At 44.9% G+C, this 25,370-nt stretch overlaps 1 protein-coding gene across 1 annotated transcript in view; it reads right to left on the reverse strand.

Moving 5' to 3' along the window:
* Positions 1 to 3,496: 3,496 nt before the first annotated feature.
* ppl (periplakin) overlaps positions 3,497 to 25,370 on the reverse strand; it is an 81,509-nt gene continuing 59,635 nt past the window's right edge. Inside the window, exons 15-23 of the mRNA XM_060840489.1 lie at positions 24,928 to 25,085; positions 21,716 to 21,894; positions 18,239 to 18,377; positions 16,452 to 16,645; positions 14,042 to 14,192; positions 10,769 to 10,852; positions 9,864 to 9,974; positions 8,772 to 8,864; positions 3,497 to 8,323 (exon numbers count right to left, since the gene is read on the reverse strand). Of these exons, the coding sequence (XP_060696472.1) occupies positions 4,970 to 8,323; positions 8,772 to 8,864; positions 9,864 to 9,974; positions 10,769 to 10,852; positions 14,042 to 14,192; positions 16,452 to 16,645; positions 18,239 to 18,377; positions 21,716 to 21,894; positions 24,928 to 25,085 (4,463 nt within the window). The 3' untranslated portion in view covers positions 3,497 to 4,969. The remainder of the gene's footprint in view (positions 8,324 to 8,771; positions 8,865 to 9,863; positions 9,975 to 10,768; positions 10,853 to 14,041; positions 14,193 to 16,451; positions 16,646 to 18,238; positions 18,378 to 21,715; positions 21,895 to 24,927; positions 25,086 to 25,370) is intronic.

The following is a 25,370-nucleotide window of genomic DNA, read 5'->3' on the forward strand; positions in this document are numbered from 1 at the left end:
TGAGCAGCTCTTGGAAGCTCAGAGAAAAGAAAACTAAGTTATAAGTGTCACTGCCTTTTCTTCAGTGAAGTGTGAAGGTGACTCTGGTCAACATCTTAAGAACCTCAAAAAAAAAAGTTATTAATGTCTGTGGAGCAACACTTGTGAAAACCACTTAAGTAATCTGGCCAATTTTATTGTTTTATTTATCCCTCATCTACGTTTGTATGTTTCTCTTTTTTTTAAAATTATGTGAATGAGACTGAAAACAAGGGTTTTTGGGTTTCAAGTATCAACCATTTGGATTATTTTGTTTATTTTTTCTACTTGTGTTGTTGTATATTTAATAATTAGGTTTCATGTTACAAGATACAAACCAGTCTCTGAAACTGATCATTTACAAAGTTTGAGATTGGTTACTCAAAAGCCTGGTAAGGAACCATTGGGGTTGATTTTGAGGGCCTTTGAATGTTTTAAATTTACTGTGTTGCGAATACAGAGAGAGGCTGATTTGGTTCAGCTGTCTGCCTCTGTGTCATAGATCTGATTGTTTGGCGAGCAAACTCTTGATTGGTAGAAGTGGTGCCACAGAGAACACACTAGTTAATGATTGTTGACAGTTCACTGCTGTTCTTCATTTTAAATTTATTCCAAGCAGTGTGACTCTGGTAAAGACAGTGTCCTGAGAAATGGACCAGTAAACGCCTGACACTTATTTTGTCAGCTTGAAGCAGTTGTTGCGTTCTTGTTTTTTTCAATCTGCAGGTTCATTTGATCAAGTAGTCCTGATTTCAACATTCTCATCTTTGCTATAAAATCCATCCATGGTCCTTCCCATCAGCTGCACAACCCTCGAGATAACTTGCTCTTCAAATCTGGTTTCTTTTACATCCTCTGGTTCAGTTTGGCTCCATGATCTTCCTCCACCTCTCTGCCTGTCTTCTCCTCTAGGGCTAACCTCAAAACCTACCGCTGAACAACTGTATGTTCATCCAACCTAACATCTCCCTGTTTGGCTTAGTGTCACACTTTGTTTCGTAATGCAAGCTCCCCCAAGGAGTCTTGAGATATTAAGAATAAAATTGTGCTTTTTGTTTTGATTAGAGATTCCCTACAGTGTGGAACAGGCCCTAAGGCCCAACCAGTCCACACCGACCCTCCGAAGAGTAATCCACCCAGAACCATTTCCTTCTGACTAATGCCCCTAACACAATGGGCAATATAGCACGACCAATTCACCTGGCCTGCACAGCTTTGGACTGTGGGAGGGAACTGGAGCACCCGAAGGAAACCCACACAGACACGGGGAGAATGTGCAAACTCCACACAGTCACCCAAGGCTGGAATCGAACCTGGGACCCTGGTGCTGTGAGGCAGCAGTGCTAGCCACTGTGCTGCTAAATGATGGTGGAAAAATGACCACCAATGAGAAAGACAGGCTGAATAGCTAAATACAGCTCAATACAGCCACAATAAGCAGCTCAAAAATATATTGTTATGGTTCATGCAAAATCAGCTTCTAGTTGCACTGAGTTTACAGTTTGGTTATTCTTAGTCCTTAATTTATCCATGGTCCTAACTCCATGATCAAAGTTTGATTTTTTTTCAGTTTAATCTTCATTTTCTTAATTTCTATTCACACTTTTGCTGCCTCAGTGATGCATTTTGTTTGATGGTGAGAAGATGAAGCCCTTGTATAACTCACCCGTATTGTTTTTCTCCACGATCATTGATTTCTTAATTAGTCTAGTGGCGAGTTTTGAGAAGATTTGGTGAGGTTTAATTAGAACAAAGAAGATTTACAGCCCAGAAACCAGCCCTTCAGCCCTGCAAGCCTGAGCCGATCCAAATCCAATGTCTAAACCTATCGCCCAATTTCTAAGCATCTGTATCCCTCTGCTCCCTACCTACTCATGCATCTGTCCAGACACACCTTAAATGAATCTACCGTGCCTGCCTCTACTACCTTTGCTGGCAACGCATTCCAGCACCCACCGTGTAAAGTACTTTCCGCATGTAGCCCCCTTAAACCTTTCACCTCTCACCTCGAACGCATGACCTCTCATTATTGAATCCCTCACTCTGGGGAAAAACGTTTATCTCTATCCACCATATCCACACCCTTTATGATTTTGTAGACCTCAATCAGGTTCCCCCCTCAATCTCTTTTTCTAATGAAAACAATTCTAACCTACTCACCCTCTCTTCATAGCTAGCACCTTCCATACCAGGCAACCTCCTCGTAAACCTTCTCTGCATCCTCTCCAAAGCGTCCAATCCTTTTGGTAATGTGGCGACCAGAACTGTACGCAGTAATCTAAATGCAACTAAACCAATGTCTTGTACAATTTTAACATGACATGCCAGCTCTTATACTCAATGCCCTGTCCAATGAAGGCTAGTATACTACATGCCTTCTTGACCACTCTATCCACCTGTGCAGCAACCTGCAGGATACAATGGACCTGAACTCCCAGATCTCTCTGCTCATCAACTTTTCCCAAGGCTCATCCTTTTACAGTATAGTCCGCTCTAGAATTAGACTTCCCAAAATGCATCACCTCACATTTGCCAAGATTGAACTCCATCTGCCACTTCTCCACCCAACTCTCTAGTCTATCTGGATTCTCCTGTATTCTTTGACAGTCCCCTATGCTTTCTGCTACTCCACCAATCTTCATCTCATCTGCAAACTTACTGCTCAAACCACCAATGCTCTCTTCCAGATCATTTATGAATATTACATAATACATAAATACAATATCAGTCTATGTTTGCAGATTGTCCTGTCACAGCCTGCTCTATCAGTCATTACTAATGGACAATTGCTGCCCCATTTGACTGTTTGAAAAATGTTTTCTTGCAAAATCACAAGAACAGTCTGTTCAACCCTGCTCTCTCCTTTCAGTCATTCCAACAAGCCTCAAATCCACAAGTTCTCATTGGTGCTACTAATTCTTGAGAGGTGTTTATTAAAGGCCTGCTGAAAATCCAAGTCAATTACACCCTACAGTTTTCCCATCTAGTTTGCCAGTCACACAATCAGAAAATTCTTAATATATTTGCTAAAACACACATTTTCCTTTTCTAAGTTGTCCTGACTCTGCTGAATCATAATGTGGTAGTCAAAATGTCTTTTACCTTTCTGTTAATCTTAGATTCTCGTGTTTTCCTTCCAAATGATGTCAGGCTCATGGCTTTGCTCTATGTTCTCATTCCTTTCTTTATTAAATAGTGGGGTGGGGGTTAAATTTGCCTCATTCCAATCCATGAGGACAGTTCTAGAATTTAAGACATTAATGGAGATCAAAACCAACTTATCCATTATTTCCACAGACTCTTTTTCTAAGTCCCTCTTCTAAATCCTAGAAGTTGGGCTTCAGCTAAAATTAAATACAAGGAAAACACTGCAGATGCTGGAAATCCGAAATAAAAACAAAGTTCCTCAGTCGATCTGGCAGCATCCGTGGGGGGGAGGAGAGAGGAGAGAGAGAGAGACACATACACACAGACAGAGTTAATGTTTCAAGTCCAACAAGACTTTTGCTTTCAGAACAAGTTTCTTTATTAAAAAATAACAGGGAAAGGGCAGCAAATGCATTGTAACTCTTCCATCTTCAATGCCCTATCCAAGCCACATATCATTCTGACTTGGAACTATATCAGAGCATTGGCCTGGATTATTGTTACTTCTGTAACATTACCACCACCTCTAGTGGGTTAAATTGCAAATACTCCATAAACAGCAGAGACACTAGAACAGTTCATTTTTAAATTTTTATATTATAAATAGATCCCTTTTAATCATTCTATTCCCTGAAAGATACCATAGATGCAACCTAAAGTCAAAAAATGGAGATGTGTGTAATACAGTCACAAATTCATGCAATATATTATTTTCTTGAACATTCATTCCTTTTCTAAAAGATCACCACTGAAACCTGATCTTATAAAAAGAATTACAAAAGTTGCATTCACTGTGAAAGCATCTGTTTTTTTTTCAATGCAGAGTTAGATGTGAATATTTCATCGCCTTGGAATATAAAATTCAGGTTTAGGACATTCAGGTCCAACTCATCGTTATAAGCTTTTTTATTGTTCTGCCTTTTTCCCCCGTACCAAAGTATTGAAAGCATCTTTGATTCCTAAAACAGAATGAATAAATTTGCTCAAGTTTTTTTTCTCTCCCCTCCCCCCACCTTCTTTGTTTGGTCTTTGAACCCTGTAGGCTCAGTCCATTGTTCTGATTGAATTCATTGTGGGCAACTATAAGTCATTTTGGAAATCAAAGGGTTTTTTTTCACCCCATTTTAGATATCCAATATAAAAAGACACTCAATTGGTGAAAAAGGTTTTCTGGTGTCAAGTATCATGTGTTCAGTCTCTCTTTATTGATTTACTTTAACTTTCTTAATTTGTGTTTTGCAAAACCTGAGAGGCTTTAAAATTCTTCAGGCAAAAATGATTCGAATACTTGATGTCAACCAAGTGGGAAACTCAAGACTTGAGTTGGAAATGGCCTTGGATAAGATTCCATCCTGGTCTTCTAAGCTAGGGAAGACAGCAACTGAATCTTCATCTAAGTGTTTTCTTGGGAAGTTCTCCCTTCTAACTATAAGGGAGTATATTATACTATCAAGTTGCCCCACTAATAACTTGGGGTCTAACTTATTAGCAGCTGTAACACACAAGATTCGAATAAGTGTTGCCTCCCTTTACATGTTTTATTGCAGTTAATACATTTGTATAGAAAGTAAGAAGGAAATGTTCTTTAAAATACAAAAGCTTCTAGAAAACAAGACAGAATCCTGAAATGGTCGCAATAGGTGCTAATATTAATATTGGCATTAATTCAGGTAGCTTCCCCCCAACATCCCATATAAATTCAGCTGGAGTCATCCAATAGTTGTAATTCTTCTGCTTTTGAGTTGGTCTGTATGCTATTAGCTGTAGATGATTGTGCTTTGATGACTGTATCAAAGGAAAGGCACTAGGGAGACTTGGAGGAGACAGGTAGCAGCAGAAGTCCAGTGGCCTGGTCAACAATGGATATATCCAAGGCTTCTTTGTAGCTGATGCGGTGTTTGCTAATTGGGTCCACCAGATCTTTTGGATAAAGGGTCTCATCTTTGAGTTTTCTGGCCCCGTCATCATCTATCAGACCAGATGATTTCGCTCGTGCTAATGATTTTCTTTCAGAGGTGACTGGGTCGATCAGACCTCCAGTTAGGTACTGTGCTTCCAAATACCGTTCGGCAGCCTCACGGTAAAGCCAGCCATGCTCTGCAGCCTGAGCAGCTGGAAGCAATGTCTTGGTCTTTGGGTCTTCAATGCCTTTGTAGGCGCTTTCGGCATCGAACAGCCTCTGTTCGAGCGCACTATCAATGAGGCCAAGTTCCGCAGCCTTCTTGATCTCAAATTTACTGCCGTCATTCACGTGGACAATTCCACCGGTGGCAGCCTGAGCTTCCAGAAGCCTCAGGGCCGTGTTGGTGTCAATCAGATTTCGGTTAGCTGCGTTGGTGATTGACATTTTCCGATCGTCGTCAACGTCAAAGATGCCTCCGATTGGCTGTTGCTTCTCGTTAGTCGGGGAGAAGTTCAGGAGTTGGCCAGAACTGGTGGAGGAATTTGGCTGATGATTGGCTGGAGATGATGAATGTGTATCATCGGATTTTCCCGACACCAGGACTGCAAATTCTTGGATGGGGATCTCCTTATTCACGTACTGCTTAAACTGCTTCTCAGTAATCTTTCCCTGCTGCAAAGCTTCGTCAATGGAAAACTTCTTGCCGGATTTTCGATCATGGAGAACTGAGGAAGTGCCTGAAGGACCTTTTAATGTTATCTCCTCCCAGTCGCACTCCTGACTTTCCAGATTGATAAACATGTCCCAGTTAATGAGGCCAAGGTTATAGGCTTCCTTTGGTGTCATTTCTTTGCCAGTATCTGGGTCGATAACTACAATGTGACGTTTTAAGCTGTTTTCCCGCTGTTCTGTCTTCACTTTCATGGTGTTTAATTGCTTCTCCAAATTTGCAATTTCAGTATTCTTGGATGTCGTTGTCTGCCTAAGATCATCGAGTTCCCTCTGGAGGGATTCAAACCGGGTCTCCATAAGATCGGTGTTCCCAACCTCTGAGGCCGACTTCTCGGACTTCACATCTTGGGTTTGTTGAACGGTCACCTGTATGTCCGACTGCAGCCTCCTGCACTCGCTGACCAAGTTCTGGTTTTCCCTCTGCAGTTTGGCGTTCTCCTCTCTCAAATGCTCCATGTCCTTCAGTCCCTTGGTGTCTTTGAACTCCAAGTCGGACAGTTTCGCCTGCAGGTGGTTCAGCTCATTCTGCAGGTCCCGCTTCAGTCTCCCCTCGTCCTCCAAGCTCGTCCGAAGACGCTCAATTTCCAATTCCGTCTCAGGATCTCTCTCGACTTGAACTTTCTCTGTGACAACATTCTTCTCCTTGACTTTTGTTGTTTCAAGTTCTATCTGTTTGAGTTTTAGAGCCTGGAGATCGTTCTCAAGGTTATTGCGATTCTCTTTCTCGTCCTCCACATGCAACTTCAGCAGTGACACCTCCTTTTCTTGCATAGGATCCTTCTCCAAGACGACCTTCTGCTGTACAGTCACTTTGTCTCTGATCTCCTTCTCTTTCTCCTCGAGGTCATCGAGCTTCCTTCTCAGCCTCGTGACCTCCAGCTCGGCGTTGCGTCGAGCTTGCCTCTCTGCTTCGAGCTCCTGCAGCTGCTCTTCCAAGTCGGCTTTGCGGAGTTGCAGTGTCTGGATTTGGGCTTTCAGATTTTCCTTCTGCCTTCGCTCCTGCTCGATTTCACTCGCCAGGTTCCCACATTCCGCCTTTAAGGTGGGATCTTGCTCGAGCTTCACCACCTCCTGGTGCACCACCTTCTCTCGCACTTGCGCCAGATCCCTCTTCTTCTGTTGGATGTTATCTTCGTTGAGGGCCCTCTCCCCCTCCAGCTCCAGCTGTTTTTTCTGCTCTTCTGCAAGTTTGGTTTTAAGGAACTCCACTTCCTGTCTGGTCTGCGGGTTCTCGCGGTACTGGAGAACCTCGTTGATGACTTCTTTCATCTGAACTGGAGCTTTGCTGTTCTTCAACATCTCGATCTCCTTCTCCAACTGACTGATTTCCACCTCTGCTCTTTCCACTTGGCGTGTTTTGTCCACAACCTCGTCCCGTAGCCTCTCCAATTCCTGCTCCGTTTCGGGATCGGGTTTGTACTTTATGACTTCTTTAATGTTGTCCTTTATCTCGACTTTTGGGCCTTTATCTTTTAAGTGTGTGATTTCATCGTGGATGCTCTTCAGCTGCTGCTCGGCGTCTTTGTAGCGCCTCTGCTGCTCGATCAGGTCATTCCTCAGGTTGGTGACCTGGGTTTCCGCGTTCGGATCAGGCCGCACAATCTCGCGCACCTTCTCCTGAACCACCGGCTTTGCCTTTTCCTCCTCAAGCGTCTTGATCCTTTTCGCAAGCTCGGTGATCTCCCGATCGTGGGCTCGTTTCTTGGCCATCTCATCCTCGTGTTGGCGCCGCAGGTTGTTCACCTCGTTCTCCAAGTTCAGGTCTTTCTCCATCTTCAGCACCTCTTTCACGGTCACTTTCTCCTCCTCCTTGGCCTTTTCCTGCTCCAGTCGCCTCAGCTTTTCTTGGAGCAGCCTCAGTTCCTCCTCTTTCTGCTGCCGCAAGAGACTTTCGTGCTGCTTATTGTCCTGGAGCCGCTTGTACTCCACCTCCAACTCCGGGTCGTTCTTCACCTTGAAGACCTCCTTCTCTGTAATTTTCTCGTGCTCCTTGCTCTTCTCTTCGGTCAAGACCCGGAGACGTTTCTGCAGCAGCACAATGTCGTTTTCCTTTGCCGCCTTCTGCCTTTTGATTTCTTCCAGCTCCTCCCTGAGCCTCAGGATCTCGTTCTCCTGATCCTTGTCCTGCTCGATTCGCAACACCTCCTTGACCACGTACTGCTTGGCGGGATCTTTCTTTGCTTGCTCCAGCGTACGCAGCTTGCGACGCAAGATGTCCAGCTCATTCTCCAAGGATTTGCTCTGCAACTGTTCGTCGGCCAAAGCTTCCTGAACCCTGTTCATCTCCTCGTCGAGCTGCGGGTCGGCGATCTTCTTCACAAACTCTTTCTTGACCAGCGACCCCTGCAGCTTCTGACCCTCCAAAGCCGAAATCTCCTGCTGCACTTTCCTGATCTGGTTCTCCATTTCCAACCGGCGTTGCATCTCGTCATTCAGTTGTTTGTCCTGCCCAGTGGAATATTTAGGAGCCGCGGCGTAGCTTCTCGACTGAACCTGTTGCTGGACCTGTTCTACTTCCGGTTGCTGTAAGTAAAACAAGATGAGACACTGTAGGTTAGGGCAGACTGGCCGTGCTAAATTATCCATTGAGTCCAGGGACGTGCAGGCTAGGTGGGTTACCTGTGGGAAATGTGGGGTTTAGGGGATAGGATGGGATGCTCTTCAGCGGGTAGGTGTGGACCCGATGGGACAAGCGGCCTGCTCCCACGCTGTAGGGATATGATATGCAATAAAAAAGGTCAACACTGGTTTATACTGCACAGATGTTTACATTAAATTACACCCGATGCCTGCTTTATAAAGACCTCAGTTTGTTGAACAGGAGGGACTGGTGCCGTAGATGCTGACCTGGGTGGGGAGGGGCGTGGGGCGGTCAGGGGGACATTTTTGGCAAATCCTTAGCTCAGCTTCAGCCTCATGCGACACGGTATTGGCACCAGCAATCTTTGCCACGTATTACGAGAGCAGTTACCTGTTTCAACAAGCCCTGAGCAAACTCCAGGTTCCGCATTCGCTGATTGTTCTCGGCTTTTGCTGCTGTAAACTTGGTGGCCAAGGCGGTTTCCTGCGTGATTAATGACACAACATGGTCTGAGTGGTCAGGTACACAAAAGGTTTCAGGTCCTCGCTTAGTGAGATGTCATAAGTATGCTCAGTAATGGCTGCCTTCTCGAAAATAAAACTGGCTAAATGGTTAAGTGGCAACATGTCTGATAAGGCATTGGAGCATGATTGGTCCACTCAGCTCCTCAAGCCTGCCCCACCATCCAATAAGATCATAACTGATCCTCTCCATCCATTCCACCTTCCCACACATTCCCCAGATCTCTCAATCTCCTTGGTTTCCAAACTTCTATCGATCTTGAAAGAACCCACAATCCTCTGAGTGAAGAAGTGTTTCCTCATCTCAGTCCTAAAGGGTTGTTCCTTATCCTGAGACTGCCCCCATGTTTTAGATTACAGTCATACATACTTATAACGTATATTTAAAAACAATTAGCTTATTACAACAGAAAGGAGCAACTGCCTGTTTATTTTAAGAAAATTCATTAGTTATTTTTCAGACTGGAGGATGGTTATTCACCACGATTCACTGTTTTTTTGAATTTAAGACTTTTTAAAAATCCAATTAGACATGGACTCTCGTATTCCCTGAGCCCTCTGTTTCCTATATCAGCCTTTTATGTGGTAACTGGTGAACACTTCCTTAAAATCCACATTGACCACATCCACAACGGATCCCTTCATCAACCTTCTCCGGAACTTTGTCGAAATGTTCAATTATATTAGAAAACGACAATCCATCTTTTACAAATCTGTGTTGGCCCTTCCCAATTAACTCAAACTATGCCAAATGGACCTGTTACTGTTTTCCCCTTAATGTTGCATGGTCTTCTATTCATACACAGCCCTATTTTTTCTATTGATGCTTTTCATTTTAATAATTAAAGTTCAGTAGACATTAGCATTTTACAAATAATTTCAAGAGCCGTGTTTGAGAACATAACATTAAATGATTCAATGAAGAGTTTCAACATAAGGTGCGCTTTTGTCAGGTAATTACCTCCTCTTTAATCTTGTCAGCTGGCGATGTGAATTTTGGCTTTTTGGAAGATGTTTGCGCATTATCAGGGTTGATCAGTGATTTGAACATCTCAGCCTCAAGTTCATAATCCTGTGATCAAAGACACAGAGTTGGCGACAAAGACTTACAGAAAGAGGAAAAGAAATCGTGTGAATGATCCTCTTTCTTGTGTTTGTTCATTACGAAGAGTTGAAAAATCTCACTGGCCAGAAATTTGGAAGTGCCCGTTATTTGAGCACGCCATTCACAGGAGTGAGATAACATCATACTTGTGTTTTTCATTCCTGCTCCAGTACCTTGAAGTTATTTAATGTCCAGTAACAAATGGGGAAATGGGGACATTTCTTGACTGTTCAACTCATGTACCTCCCTTTCACCACCTCCCCCCCAACTTTATTCTGGCAGCAACAAACAAATCTGGATTTAACTCTCAATCCCACCCAGCACAACTGTGTTTCTCTTTTATTCGCTCACAGGATGTGAGCATCACTGGCCAGGCAGCATTTACGGCCCAGAGAGCAGTTAAGAATCAACCGTGTTGCTGTGGGTCTGGAGTCACATATAGGCCAGACCTGGTAAGGATGGCAGATTTCCTTCCCTAAATGCTATTAGTGACCCAGATGGGTTTGTCATCATTAGATTTGAATACTGAATTCAGTCTGCCATCTGCCTGGTAGGATTTGAACCCAGACCATTAGCTGGGTCTCTGGATTAATAGCCTAGCAATACCACTAGGTCATTGTATCCCTGTCCTAACACTTGTCTAGTTTTAAACTTGGTGGGGGAATGGGGAGAAAGATAATACTTGTTATGCCTAATCTACTGAATAGAAAAAGCAACTACCATTCCAACATAAACCCCACTTTCTCACTTTGTCTCCTTACCTTAGCTGCTTGTTGATATTGCTGAGCATTACTAGTTACTTTCACTAGTTCCGGCTCCTTGTTAGTAATATCTGTTAAAATACGCTGTTTCAAAACGGAGAATGAAAGGAAGGTTAGAACTAAAATGAATGCGACTCACACCACAGTAATGCAATTCGACATTAGCTTTATGGATTGGCTTTGAAAGTACTGAGACTTGATAGGGTGTATGCAAACATAAGCTTCTCCAAAACATTATGAAATCATTATGCATCCAATTCTATGTAACTGTTTCCTGCTCTTTTAATGGGGAGACAGAGTTTACAGGCATTGGGAAAGGCAAGGACTGCTTAGCGTGGTGTTGTGCCCGGGAAATCGTGCCTCACAAACTTGACTGAGTTGTTTGGAAGTTGCGGATGAAGGGCAGGGTGGTTCGCTGGGCCATTTCAAAGGACAGTTAAGAGTCAACTGCACTGCTATGGTTCTGGAGTCACTATTGAGCATCATTCCTGATGAAGGGCTTATGCCCGAAACATCGATTCTCCTGTTCCTTGGATGCTGCCTGACCTGCTGTGCTTTTCCAGCACCACACTCTTGACTCTGACCTCCAGCATCTGCAGTCCTCACTTTTTCCTAGTTGGTTTTAACCTACTGAGAAGCCTCTTCCAAGGAGGCCCATTGTGAAGAAGTTCACCTTCTCCCTCTACAAGGATCTCAGTGAGTCCCTCTCTCACTGCACCCCCCCCAGGTCATCTCCTCTACCCTGAAGCTCTTCAACCATGTCCTGAAGCAGACTCGCCCACTGCCCCAACTCCTTCCTCAGTTCCTGCCTACAAAACTGATCCTGCATCGACTCCAGACCACATTCAGAACTGAACCTACTACAAATCCAAAAACCCCCAGAAATGGTTCTCCTTCCGGATCCTCCGCTCCACGCTCGCAGCCATGCGCCGCCACCTACACTCTCTGCATCTCATTCCTGATAAAAGGCTTATGTCCGAAACGTCGATTCTCCTGCTCCTCGGATGCTGCCTGACCTGCTGTGCTTTTCCAGCACCACACTCTTGACACTGATCTCCAGCATCTGCAGTCCTCCCTTTCTCCCGTAGGTCAAAAGGTGACAGGTTTCTTTCCCCGAGGGTATTGGTGAACTAGTTGGACGGTCAGTTCATGGCTACCATTGCTACGACTGAGGTTCAGTTCCAGGTTTTGTTAATTAAATTTGAAACCCTCCCACTGGCTGTAGGAGTGGGATTTGAATCCTTGCCTCCCCCCCCCAGACCCTAGCGCTCACTTCAGATCAAGGCAGGAGCATATGGAGAAAGAATGGTTCCAGACTACACTGACTCAGCACTGCAGCAGCAGACAATGCCATGAAACTTTGTGAGAGCTCTCAAGGATCTGAAACATGTGGTTGGTGATGGGTGAGCTGTCAACTAAAACAGCAAGGTGGCCAGGCTACTGCAATCTCTCTGAGTAAGCCCACCCAGCATATCCTGAAGGTGAACAACAGCTACACAGGTCACAGATTCACAGTCGACATTTCTGTAAGGGTATTATTCAGAGGGCACTGTGAGAAAAAGCAGGTTATATAACCAAATTCCTTCTCTAAACTGTAAGATTTGAGTCAGTGACGGATTTTCTTTTAATCGACCTGTGTCAAACCTCTGGAACAGGTGGGACTTGAACCTGAACCTCTTGGCACAGAGTTAGCGACACTACCACTGAACCAACCAACTTTCAATCCAAGTTAGTACTTTGCCCCCAATACCATGCGCCCTAATTTTACTCACTAACCTCCTATTTGGGACTTAATCAAAAGCTTTCTGAAAGTCCAGGTACACTACATTTACTGGATCTCCCTTGTCCATCTTCAGAGTTACATCCTCAAAAAGTTCCAGAAGATTAGTGAAGCATGATTTCCCCTTCATAAATCCATGCCGACTCTGACCTATCCTGTTACTGCTATCGATGTGTCATAATTTCGTCCTTTATAATTGACTCCAGCATTTTTCCCACCACTGAGGTCAGATTAACTGGTCTACAATTCTCTGTTTTCTCTCTCCCTCCTTTCTTAAGAAGTGGGACAACATTAGCCACCCTCCAATCTGCAGGAACTAATCCTGAATCTATAGAACATTGGAAAATGATCACTAATGCATCCACGATTTCTAGAGCCACCTCCTTCAGTACCCAGGGATGCAGACCATCAGGTCCTGGGGACTTATCAGCCTTCAGACCTAACAGTCTCTCCAACACCACTTCCTGCCTAATATAAATTCCCTTCAGTTCAGGTCCTTCAGCCACTATTACATCTGGGAGATTGCTGGTGCCTTCCCCAGTGAAGACAGATCTGAAGTATCAATTCAACTCTTCTGCCATTTCTTTGTTCTCGTAATAAATTCACCCGTTTCTGTCTTCAAAGGACCAATTTTAGTCTTAACCATTTTTTTTCTTTTCACATACCTAAAAAAAAGCCTTTACTATCCTCCTTTAAAGTTTTGGCCAGTTTACCTTCGTACCTTATTTTTTTCTTTGCGTATTTCCTTTTTAGTTATCCACTGTAGTTCTTTAAAAGCTTCCCCGTCCTCCGATTTCCCACTCATCTTTGCTATGTTATACTTTTTCCCTTTTGTCTTTATATGGTCCTTAACTTCCCTCATCAGCCACGGCCAATCCTGCCTCCCCTCAGGATCTTTCTTCCTTTTTGGAATGAACTGATCCTACATCTTCTGCATTATACACAGAAATACCTGCCATCTGGGGCAGGGTGCTGGCAGGCAGGACTAGATTGGGTTGGGATATCTGGTCGGCATGGACGGGTTGGACCGAAGAGTCTCTTTCCATGCTGTACATCTCTCTGGCTCTGAGTGACCCTTCCTCAGAACTGATGGTAGATAGGAAAATGTTGATTTATATGGAGAGGGGGAAGGCGGTAAGTAAATGATAGGTAGGACAGAGCCCAAAGAGGGAGAGAAGTTGGACAAAGGAGTGGTTAACAATCTGGCTGGGAGGGTGAGTTGCTGTTAATGAGGACTGTTAGTGGCTAACAATAGGTTGTGTGTAACAGCAGACCATGTGATAACAAGGCCTGGTGAGGGGGGGGGGGGATTGGGGTAAGGAGAAGGTGCGAGCCCTAAAGTTGTTGAACTCAATATTGAGATGTGAAGGCTGCAGGGTCCCCAGGTGGAAAATAAAGGTGCTGATTTCAAAATGCTTTTACAATTCCACATCCACAGATGGTTGACTGTTAATCCAATGTGGGTGTAGTTACACACTGAGTAAGCTCCATACCATTTGATTCTTCAGTTTGTTATCGATGTTCTTGGCGCTGTCCGTCTCCCGGGGTTCGTAGTTCGGGATATTGGAGAGCCAGCTATCCAGAGAGTCACTACCACTCCGGAAACTGGAGTACGCATCCTTGGCCTTTTGTAGATTTTCAGATCTGTTTGAAAGACAACAATTACTATGTTTACGCTGTTATTTTCTTTACTAGTTAATTCAGAGGAGCTTAGTGAGAAATAGGCACTGAGAAAGGAATGATTTCGAAAGCAGATCTGCCAACCACCCCCCAGTGAGCAGGAATCCAAGGAACAGGTGCAAACAAAGGCTATTCAGCCCCTCTGCCCTTCACTAAGATCCTGGCTGATCTCATCATGGCCTCAACTATATCTTGCTGCCTAACCCCTGTAAAATAGATCAGTCATTTCAGTAAATTGTTGCTCTTGGTGCTACAAAAATACAGTTAGAATGCAGGTAGAACATAGAACAATACAGCGCAGAACAGGCCCTTCGGCCCTCGATGTTGCGCTGACCTGTGAACTAATCTAAGTCCATCCCTCTAATTACAGGCCCGTCAGCCTAACTAGGAGCTGAATGTGTTACTTCCTGAACGGGTACAAAATGAAGAGGGAGAGGAGAGAAAAAAAATAAGGACAGGCAAATAGTATAGCCTGTGAGAGAACTGGGTTCAAAATGCTCCCTTCATCTGTATTTAGCAATACAGAGGAAGCTAGATTATCTGAATTTCGGATTATCTGGACAAGATCGCAAGGTCCCGATGCTTGGCTAAACTGTGTTATATACGGCATTTAATTATCTGAACGTTCAATTATCAGAACAAAATACACCCCACCTGAGGCATCTGAATAATCAGGGTTCCTCTGTATACCCAGATTTGTTCAAATGTTCTTCCAAACGTGCCTTGAAGTTACCACATTGTTCATCGCCTGGTACGGACTGCTTCAAATGGCCAGGAATTAGCAATTTTTGAGAAGATTTGTAGCTCAGGTTGTGGTTCTGGATGTAGGTTTGCTCGCTGAGCTGGAAGGTTTGTTTTCAGATGTTTCGGCACCATACTAGGTAACATCATCAGTGAGCCTCCGGAGAAGCACTGGTGTTTGTGACCCGCTTTCTATTTATGGGTCTTGGTTTTTTTTTTAAGGTGGGTGACATGATTTCCGGTTCTTTTCCTCAGTGGTTGGTAACTGGGGTCTGAATTGATGTGTTTATTGATGGAGCTCCGGTTAGAATGCCAGGCCTCTAGGAATTCTCGTGCATGTCTCAGTTTAGTTCTGGAACACCAACTAGCCACCAAAAGACATGACCCACTCTCCCTAGTATCCTTACTTCCAGTCAAAGGAGGGCACCACTTTGACTGGGACAACACATCCATCCTGGGACAGGCTAAACAGAAACACGTACAGGAATTCCTAGAGGCCTGGCATTCTGACTGGAACTCCATCAATAAACACATCGATTTGGACGCCATTTAACAACCTCTGAGTAAAAGAACCGGAAATGGCATCATCCACCTTAAGAAACCAAGACCCATAAATAGAAAGCGGGACATACCACCAGCACTTCACAGAAGGCTCACTGATGATGTTACCTAGTATGGTGACGAAACGTCTGACAACAAACCTTCCAGCTCAGTGAGCAATCTACATCCATGGCCAGGGATACTAAGGATCTAGGCTGACATTCCATTGCAGGTTGGAAGGAGTGCTGCACTGTCAGGGGTGCTGTCTCTTTGATGAAACATTGGGCCACTGCATTGTCTGCCCACGCAGGAGGATACAGTGGTATTGTTTCTACAAAATCATGAGTGTGGTGCAGGAAAAGCGCAGCAGGTCAGGCAGCATCTGAGGAGCAGGAGAGTCGACGTTTCGGGTGTTAGCCCGTTATCAGGGATGTGGAGGGCGCTGATGTAGGGCTTATACCCGAAATGTCGACTCTCCTGCTCTTCAGATGCTGCCTGACCTGCTGCGCTTTTCCAGTACCACATGTTTTGACTCCAATTCTCCAGTATCTGCCGTCCTCACTGTCCCTCATTGTTTCAAAGGGGACCAGGGAAGATATGGTGAATACTTATCCATCAGAAAAAAGACTGTCTACCCAGTATCACATGGATCGTTAGGGGAGCTTGCTTTTCATGGAGTGGTTTGCAGACTTTCCCTGGTGGCCACAATGAATGCTCTTCGAAAGCTGGCTGTGAAGGACTTGGTGGTGTATGGAGGTTATGATCGGCACATTCCACATTCCCCTAGACTCGATGCTGCACGTTCACTCCAACCCCTCAAGTCGAGATGGGACCTAGGGAATGACAGGTCGGAAAGGCGCGTCTGGGTTTTACATGGCTGCAGCCTGGCAGACCGCCAGTGAAGCTGATGCCAGAGATACCATGGGGAAGTAGGGCACCAACCGGATGTCCAGTTGCTTGTTGATGTTGTCGTAGCGCTTGTTGAGCTTCTTGACCTCGGAGGCCTGTCGCTCGACATCGGGGCAGTGCTCCTGAAAGTTGTCGGTCAGCACGTTGCAGGTTCTCTTCACTCTGTTCAAGTCCTGGTCAGCCTCCTGAAGAATTGCTTTCTTGGATTTGAGCTCTGAGCGCATAGCCTGCGAGAAGGGAAGATACTGGATTAAACAAAAAGCGAGACGCGTTTTTCCGAGCTGTGACACCCAGCCCCACACCCTAGGCTCAACTCGACGCGAGGTCTTGGTGGGATTATACAGCATCACGTCTGAGGAAGCAGGAAGCTCAATCGTGAGGTATCTGCGTTCGATTTGGAAGGGAGAGAACATTTCGGTGTTTGGACAATAAGGAGATTGGAGGTTTGAAACATTGATAAATGGGAAGATGAAAATAGAAATTAAAATGTCAGGATGTGGGAAGACACCTGGGAAAACTGTGAAACAAGTGATCGATTCATATCTAAGACAGGCTGAGGGTTGTGACCCCGAGGGGAGTTGAGAGATGAAGGTTTGGAGTTGCAAACTCTCAGGTAACAATAGCCACAGCAGAGCTCTGACTGAACTCTGGTCTCCCTCCTTTCGGAAAGATGTTGTGAAACTTGAAAGGATTCAGGAAAGATTTACAAGGATGTTGCCAGGGTTGGAGGATTTGAGCTATAGGGAGAGGCTGAATAGGCTGGGACTGTTTTCCCTGGAGCGTCGGAGGGTGAGGGGTGACCTTATAGAGGTTTATAAAATCATGATGGGCATGGATAGGATAAATAGACAAAGTCTTTTCCCTGGGGTGGGGGAGTCCAGAACTAGAGGGCATAGGTTTAGGGTGAGAGGGGAAAGATACAAAAGGGACCTAAGGGGCAACTTTTTCATGCAGAGGGTGGTACGTGTTTGGAATGAGTTCCAGAGGATGTGGTGGAGGCTGGTACAATTACAGTATTTAAAAGGCATTTGGATGGGTATATGACTAGGAAGGGGTTTGGAGGGATACAGGTCAAGTGCTGGCAAATGGGAATAGATTAGGTTAGGATATCTGGCTGGCATGAACGGGTTGGACCGAGGGGTCTGTTTCCATGCTGTACATCTCTTATGGCTCTGAGTGTTATATCAGGTGGACCTCTGTCCTCCATTCTAAGCAGCCCTTACTGAGGGCATTGTCCAAACCTCAAAAAGACATCACAGAGTACAAGTTTCGGAGGGACTGGGATAAGAAACAAAATACAGGGGCAGAACTGTTAATGGAAACTAAAAACTGTAACATCAGGGGCAGGAACTGCACAATGTTGCAGCTGGATCGCAGTTAGCAAACATGCATTTGGCCTTTATTACCTTCCCAGGTGAGACAGGGATGGGAGAAGGGAGGGCAATAGTTAACAGACAACACGGCAACACTAAATACACAAGGTACAGTAGAGGTAAGCGACAGTAAGGACTACTGGAAATCAGTCAATAGATGTGAAGCTGGGAGAGTACAGCAGGTCAGACAGCATCCGAGGAGCAGGGAAGTCGACACTTTGGCCCGAAATGCTGAATTCCCTGCTCCTCGGATGCTCCCTGACCTGCTGTACTCTCCCAGCTTCACATCTATTGACAGTAGAGCCAAGCACTGCCTTTCAGTTTGAATTGAGTGATTGGTCACATCACAGGTGCCTCGGGAAGATTAAAAATAAAGACTACGTCCTGATTTTTCACAGACCAGGCCTTCAGGGCTACGTGGTCTCAAAGTGTTAAGACTGTACTCACGTCAAGTTCCTGCTTCTTGCTATCCAGTCCCCAGATACTATCTGGGACAGTCTGATCCTTGAGCAGTTTGTTCTCGTATTCTGACAAAGTGGTCCTGCCTTTCTGGAGTGTGTTCTCCAACTTGTTCGCAGCCTGTGCCCTGTGAAGATTCACAAGTTAGTGTGCCTGTAATTCACTGCACCGGGACAAAGGGTCACACAGAAAATGCAAGTCCAGCATCAGGTTCAGAAGGGAAAGAAACCCGAAGAGTGTAGCCGTAGCCGTATATCTGGCTGAATTCGCCAATCACATGCTCCCAGCTGCATGGTTTCAACGGGATCACCGCAGCCACATTCATATCCGGGTGTCCGTGGAGAAGGAGCACACGGCTGCTACCGATTCCCTCAAGTTGTCCAGGGAGAAGCGGCACAGTGGTTAGCACGGTGGCACAGTGGTTAGCACTGCTGCCTCACAGCGCCTGAGACCCGGGTTCAGTTCCCGCCTCAGGCGACTGACTGTGTGGAGTTTGCACGTTCTCCCCGTGTCTGCGTGGGTTTCCTCCGGGTGCTCCGGTTTCCTCCCACAGTCCAAAGATGTGCGGGTCAGGTGAATTGGCCATGCTAAATTGCCCATAGTGTTAGGTAAGAGGTAAATGTAGGGGTATGGGTGGGTTGCGCTTCAGCGGGTCAGTGTGGACTTGTTGGGCCGAAGGGCCTGTTTCCACACTGTAAGTAATCTAATCTAATCTAATCAAAGTGGGCACCACAGGGAGTGGAGTGCTTTATTTCCCCCTCCAACTCTTTGGGTGGCTCAGTGATTAGCACTGTTGCCTTACAGCACCAGGGTCCCAGGTTTGATTCTCAGGAGTCTGTCTGTCTGTGTGGAGTTTGCACATTGTCTGCGTGGGTTTGCTCTGGTTACCGCCCTCAGGTCAGGTGAATTTGCCATGCTAAATTGCCCATAGTGTTAGATGCATTAGTCAGAAGGAAATGGGTCTGGGTGGGTTACTCTTCGGAGGGTCGGTGTGGACTAGTTGAACCTAAGGGCCTGTTTCCACACTGTAGGGAATCTAATCTAAACTCCATTTTGATTTAACCCCTGCCCTCCCCTTCACTGTTTGATCACACAGCATTGCCCTCTAAGAAGGGCACTGCTTGTCTCTGGTCACTCGGGTGTTCCCTTTCTTCCTGGTGGTGGGAATTAAATAAAGATTTGTACACCTTGTGTCTTTCGCTATGTCTCACACCCGTACACACACAACATGGGGGCTGGGGAAAATATAAGCACTACCACAGCTAGGCGAGAGTGTGGGGGCAAGGAAGGAAAAACAGAAAAATATAACCAGGAGATTTTAAAGTCTCCTCAGTATAGGGGACTAAAAAAAAGAAATTCAATGGGATCACACTCTTGAGGTGAGATAACATTAGGTGTTGTGACAAGGTATGGTGACACATGGAAGGCAATGGCCTAATGGTATTATCAGTATTACCTTAATTCTAAAAGACCCAGGTAACACTTTGGGGACAGATGGTAGAATTTGAATTCAACACATTTAAAAAAGTCCGGAATTAAGAACCTAAGATGATAGGATAAGGGGCAGCAAATTTAAAACAAAGTTGAACAGAAACTACTTCTCCCAAAGGGCAGCAAATCTGTGGAATTCACCACCCCAAAGTGCAATGGACGCTGGGGCAGTGAGTACATTTAGGGGGGAGTTAGATGAATTTTTAATTGGTAATAAGTTGAAGGGTTATGGGGATGAGGAGAATATCAACTATGCTTGAACAGCAGACCAGATGGGTCGAATGGCCTAATTCTGCTTCTATATCTTATGAAGCTGAAAATGTGTTGCTGGAAAAGCGCAGCAGGTCAGGCAGCATCCAAGGAACAGGAAATTCGACGTTTCGGGCATAAGCCCTTCATCAGGAATGAGGGGCTTATGCCCGAAACGTCGAATTTCCTGTTCCTTGGATGCTGCCTGACCTGCTGCGCTTTTCCAGCAACACATTTCAGCTCTGATACTCCAGCATCTGCAGACCTCACTTTCTCCTCTATTTCTTGTGAGCCCAATGATGACCAAGAATCTGTTGCCGATTGTTGGAAAAACCCATTTGGCACCCGTTAAGGAAGGAAACTTCCATCCTTCCCTGGTCTGGCCTACGTGACTCCAGACCCACAGAAATGTGGTCGACTTTTTACTGCCCTCTGGCCAAATAGGGATGGGCAATAACTGCTGGGCTAGCTAGTGATGTCCTAATCCCATTAATGGAGGTGCAGTGTTGTCCTATGACAGCAAGTTGAGCAAGTTATGTTTGCAGTCTCTGGAGTTTACAAGAATTAGATATGTTTTATTGAAATATTCAAGGTTCTGAAGGGGCTTGGCAAAGTAGATGTGGAGAGATGGGTCCACGAGGGAACTTCAAATACAGGGCACGGTCTTGGAGGAGAAGTATGGTCATGGAAGGTGAGGAGACACCACTTTACTTTGAGGGCTGTGAATCTTTGGAGATCTCTATCCCAGAGAGCTGTGGGTACTCCATCATTGAAGGCTGGGGTAGGCAGACACTTAGTTTTTCAGGGAATCAAGGGAGCAGGCAGAGTGGCTCAGTGGTTAGCACTGCTGCCTCACAACACCAGGGACCTGGGTTTGATTCCAGCCTCAAGCGGCTGTCTGTGTGGAGTTTGCAATTTCTCCCGTGTCTGCGTGGATTTCCTCCAAAAGTGTGCGGTTAGGTGAACTGGACATGCTCAATTGCTCATGTTGTTCAGGTTAGGTGCATAATGCAGGGGAATGGGCCTAGGTGTGAACTTGTTGGGCCCAAAGGCCAGTTTCCACATTGTAGGGATTCCAAGAACAGAAAGGGAATGTGGAGTAGGTTGGATAGGCCACATTCTCATCTCGTGCTCCTGTTTCCTGACCAAGACTGCCACCTGTCATCCTCCTAAGATACAAGGATGAGATCTGGGGATTCACACATGAGGAGCTGCACCTATTAAACGAAGGTGACTGGCTTGCACTGAATGCGGAGAAACTTCAGGCAGTCCGGAACACAATGTGTTGGGAGCTTAGAAAGGTTGGGAGATATTTTGTGATTTTGTTTCTTTCTTGTCTTCAACGGGAAAGGAAATTGGGTGGATTTGGGTGAATCACAGTTACCAGCTCTCCACCTGAATCACGCATCAGGCTAATGTCACTGCGTTCAATATTAATACAGGTATCCCCCACTATCCAGAAGTAGAGTGTTCCTGTGAAACCTTTCATAAGTCAAAATGGCATAAAACAATGAGGCATTAATTTAAATGGGAAAAGTTTTGCCTTTTCTCGTAAAAGTGAAAATCCTCTTCGGATTTCTTTCAGTTAGTGAAACCAAGTATTAATATAGGTCTTTCGTAAAAGCAAAGTGGCATAATGCCAACTTTCAAAAAGCAGGGCATACCTGTACAGGATAACAAACATACAAATATAACATATTACCATGTAAAGCTGATGTTACTTACTTCTCTTCAGAGCAGTTGAGCAGGAGGCTGACCTGGTCAAACTTGTTGTTAGTGTCATCCAGTTTGGTGCGAAGCTGAGGAGCACCAGCCACCTGGGGATACTGGGACAGAAATCCCTGGCACTCCCTTTCTTTGGACATCTTTGCTATTTCAATCTGGCCAATTGAACCACTGATGTTCTGGACAGAAAAAAAACATATACACAGCAAGTTCAATATTATTCATATTTCAGGTGTATTCATGTCTTTAAAGTGACCCACTCCTTCCAAAACTGAAACTCTAAAATCCTTTTCACAGGGAGGGAAGCTAGGCCCGGTTAATCTTGGTATACTGATGACCAAAGGTCAAGAGTTTGGGAAGATAATGCTATGAGCTAAATGTCCATTCAGCAGTGAACGAGAGTGAAGAGAGAGAGGCTTCCAAAACATCATGTCTCACATTTATCAAGACAAGTGCAAGAATAGGGAATCTCAATTGATCAAAAGTTGTGCCCACTGGTTGACAATTTGACTCTAAGTGGTCAAGGCATTGTCATGGAGAAAGTAACAGAGAACTCCAGGCTTCCCAAGCCTCCAGATCATCCAAAAGAGGAGCAAGGCTTGAGCATATTCCTTTTGTTTGCAGAGAACAAGCCCCTGTGTACAAGTGTGCGTCATCTCTAGCGGGAGTAAGTGGGTCACATTACAAATTCAAATGATTGCCTTAGATCAGAGCTCCACTAACAGACCATGAAGCAAACAAACATTTCAATTCACAATGAGAGTAGGCCATTTGGCCCTTCAAACCTAGTCCAACTCCAAATAAGATTGTGGCTGATCTGATCTCAACTCCACAGTTCTGATAACCTTTCACCCCCTTCCATAACAAGACTCTAAAATCCTTTGCCTTGAAAACATTCAGTGGTTCTGCCTCCACTGGCCTTTTGAGGAAGGAATTTTCCAATATGTCCCTCAGAGAGAAAAACAAATTGTCCTTATACTGTTTTAAATGGATGATCCCTTATTTCTAACAATATCCCCTGGTTCTAGAGTCTCTGCTAAGGGAGACATCCTTTCCATATTCACCCTGCAAAGTCCCCTCGGATTCAAATCATCTCCTACTCTTTGAAACTCTAAGAGGTACAAACTTCTCTTTCTGGCCCTTCCACATTAATACCTGGAATAGCTAGACTGTCCAGTGTTATACACCTTCTCCGAACTGTATCCAATACATGTCCATGCTTCCTTAATTACCGAGTACCAGTAGTTCAGGAGGTGGTCCCATCAATGCCCTGTATAATAAGAGTATAATCTCCCTATCTTTATATTCAAAGAGGTGAACTTCAGTAGAACCTGGTCAAAGTGTCCTCACTACTGAAATTTACCATCATGGCAAACAGGATAACATTCAAACTTTCAACAATATTACCAGACACCAGGCCACAGCAAAGCATTACCAGATTTATAAACCAGTTAAATGCAATTCGATTTGATATTTGCATAATAAAAGTTTTCTTCATAGTTGGAGTTTGAATGCAGTTGGCGAGTGAAGGATCATCATTTTTATATTGAATCCTTCAGTGGCTCAGTGGTTAGCACTGCTGTCTCACAATGCCAGAGACCCCAGTTCAATTCAAGCCTCCGCCTCAGGCAATTGTCTGTGTGGAGTTTGCACACTCTCCCCGTATCTGTGTGGGTTTCCTGTGGGTGCTCCGGTTTCCTCCCACAGTCCAAAGATGTGCAGATTAGGTGAATTGGCCGTGCTAAATTGCTCATTGTCTTCAGGAATGTGTAGGTTAGGTACATTAGTCAGGAGTAAATGCAGAGTAATAGGGTAGGAGAATGGGTCTGGGTGGGTTACGTTTTGGATGGTCGGTGTGAACTCGTTGGATTGAAAGGTCTGCTTCCACACTGTCAGGATTCTATGACTCTATGATCCTCATCCTGCCCAAGTTTCAGAATTATTATTAGTTTCAGCAGCTGGAAACAAAGCTCTGACACTCGCAACCCTATCCAACGCTGAGTATTCAAGGTGTCCTGTCAAAAGGATTATTGGCCTCCACCCAGGCTCCAACATTTCAACAGAACAAGGAATTTATGTGAATCAGCTTTGGCTCAGTCTATTCTGTGAGTCAGAATATTCAGGGTTCATGATGAAACAGAGGATTCGACAAAGGTAAATGGATAATATTACACTGCCTGAAGGTGATGTCTCTTGATGGATAGGTCTGCTCTCCTAGGTGAGTGAATAAGGTCATATTGCACTGTTTAAGTGCTCCTCGTGGCCTAGTCATCAGTTAATATCCCTCAATAAACACCAGCAAAACAGATCATCTTGTCAATTACCTCAATTCCACTTGTAAAAATTGGCTATTGGATTTCCGACAATACTACACTGTGAAGTAGGTGTTAGCATAGAGTCATAGAGATGTACAACATGGAAACAGACCCTTCAGTCCAGCTCGTTCATGTCAACCAGATATCCTAACCTCATCTAGTCCCATTTGCCAACACTTGGCCCATATCCCTCTAAACCCTTCCTATTGATATACCCATCCAGATGCCTTTTAAATGCAGTAATTGTATCAGCCTCCACCACTTTCTCTGACAGCTCATTCCATACACATACCACCCTCTGTGTGAAAACGTTGCCCCTTAGGCCTCTTAAATCTTTCCCCTCTCACTCTAAACTTATGCTGTCTAGTTCTGGACTCCCCCACGCCAAGGAAAAGACCTTGTCTATTTACCCTATCCATGCCCCTCCTGATCTTATAAAGAAACATGCTTCTTTATTCTTTGATGGGATGTGCTTGTCACTGGCAAGGCCAACTTTTGTTACCCATCAGCACTTGCCCTTGTGCTGAGTGGCTTGCTGGGTCATTTCGGAGGGCAGTTAATAGTCAAGCACGTTACTATGGGTCTGGAGTCAGGTGTCAGCCAGCCCAGGTAAGGATGGCTGAGTTCATTCACCTAAAAGGCATTAGTGAGCCAGATAGGTTTTTATGACAATGGTGGTCATTGGAGCAGTTGTTTAATTACACCTCCATTAAGTGAATTCAAGTTTCACCAACTGCCCCTCATGAATTCGAACCCATTTTCCTAGAACATTACCCCATACCCTAAAGGTTACCAGTCAACTGATCATGCCACTGCATCATTGCTCGCCTAAGACTGTGACCCGTGCTATATAAATGTAATCACTTCACTTATATTTAACTCGAGCAACGGAGTTACCTTTAGGTCCTGGATGCGGTCCTTGCTGTCCTGGATGGGCTTCTTCTGTTCCAGTGGTGGGCGGGTACAGGACTGGATTGCCTTCTCCTGTTTGGCTATATCATTCTGAATCTTATCCAAGTCCGACAGCAGTTTCAGACATTGCTGGTCCTGGGTATCTGACCATGCATATTGAAACACAGTTAGAACCTTAACATGACCGATTCATGCTAACACCCAGTTACTTTGCCACTGTGAGGTAACCATATCATCTGGAATGATTATACTCTCACCTCTTTTGGCTGGTGGCTGTTCTTTGGCAATTTTGCTCATTAATAAATTTCTTCTCATTAATCTCATCCATTATAATTCCACTCTCTCTTTGACCTTAACCACAAAATTTGCAACAAATCATTATAACTGGGAGGTATTCCACATTTTCACAGGAGAGGAAGAAGTCTTGT

This window comes from Hemiscyllium ocellatum, chromosome 20 (assembly GCF_020745735.1).
Source record: "Hemiscyllium ocellatum isolate sHemOce1 chromosome 20, sHemOce1.pat.X.cur, whole genome shotgun sequence".
Lineage (NCBI taxonomy): Eukaryota > Metazoa > Chordata > Chondrichthyes > Orectolobiformes > Hemiscylliidae > Hemiscyllium > Hemiscyllium ocellatum.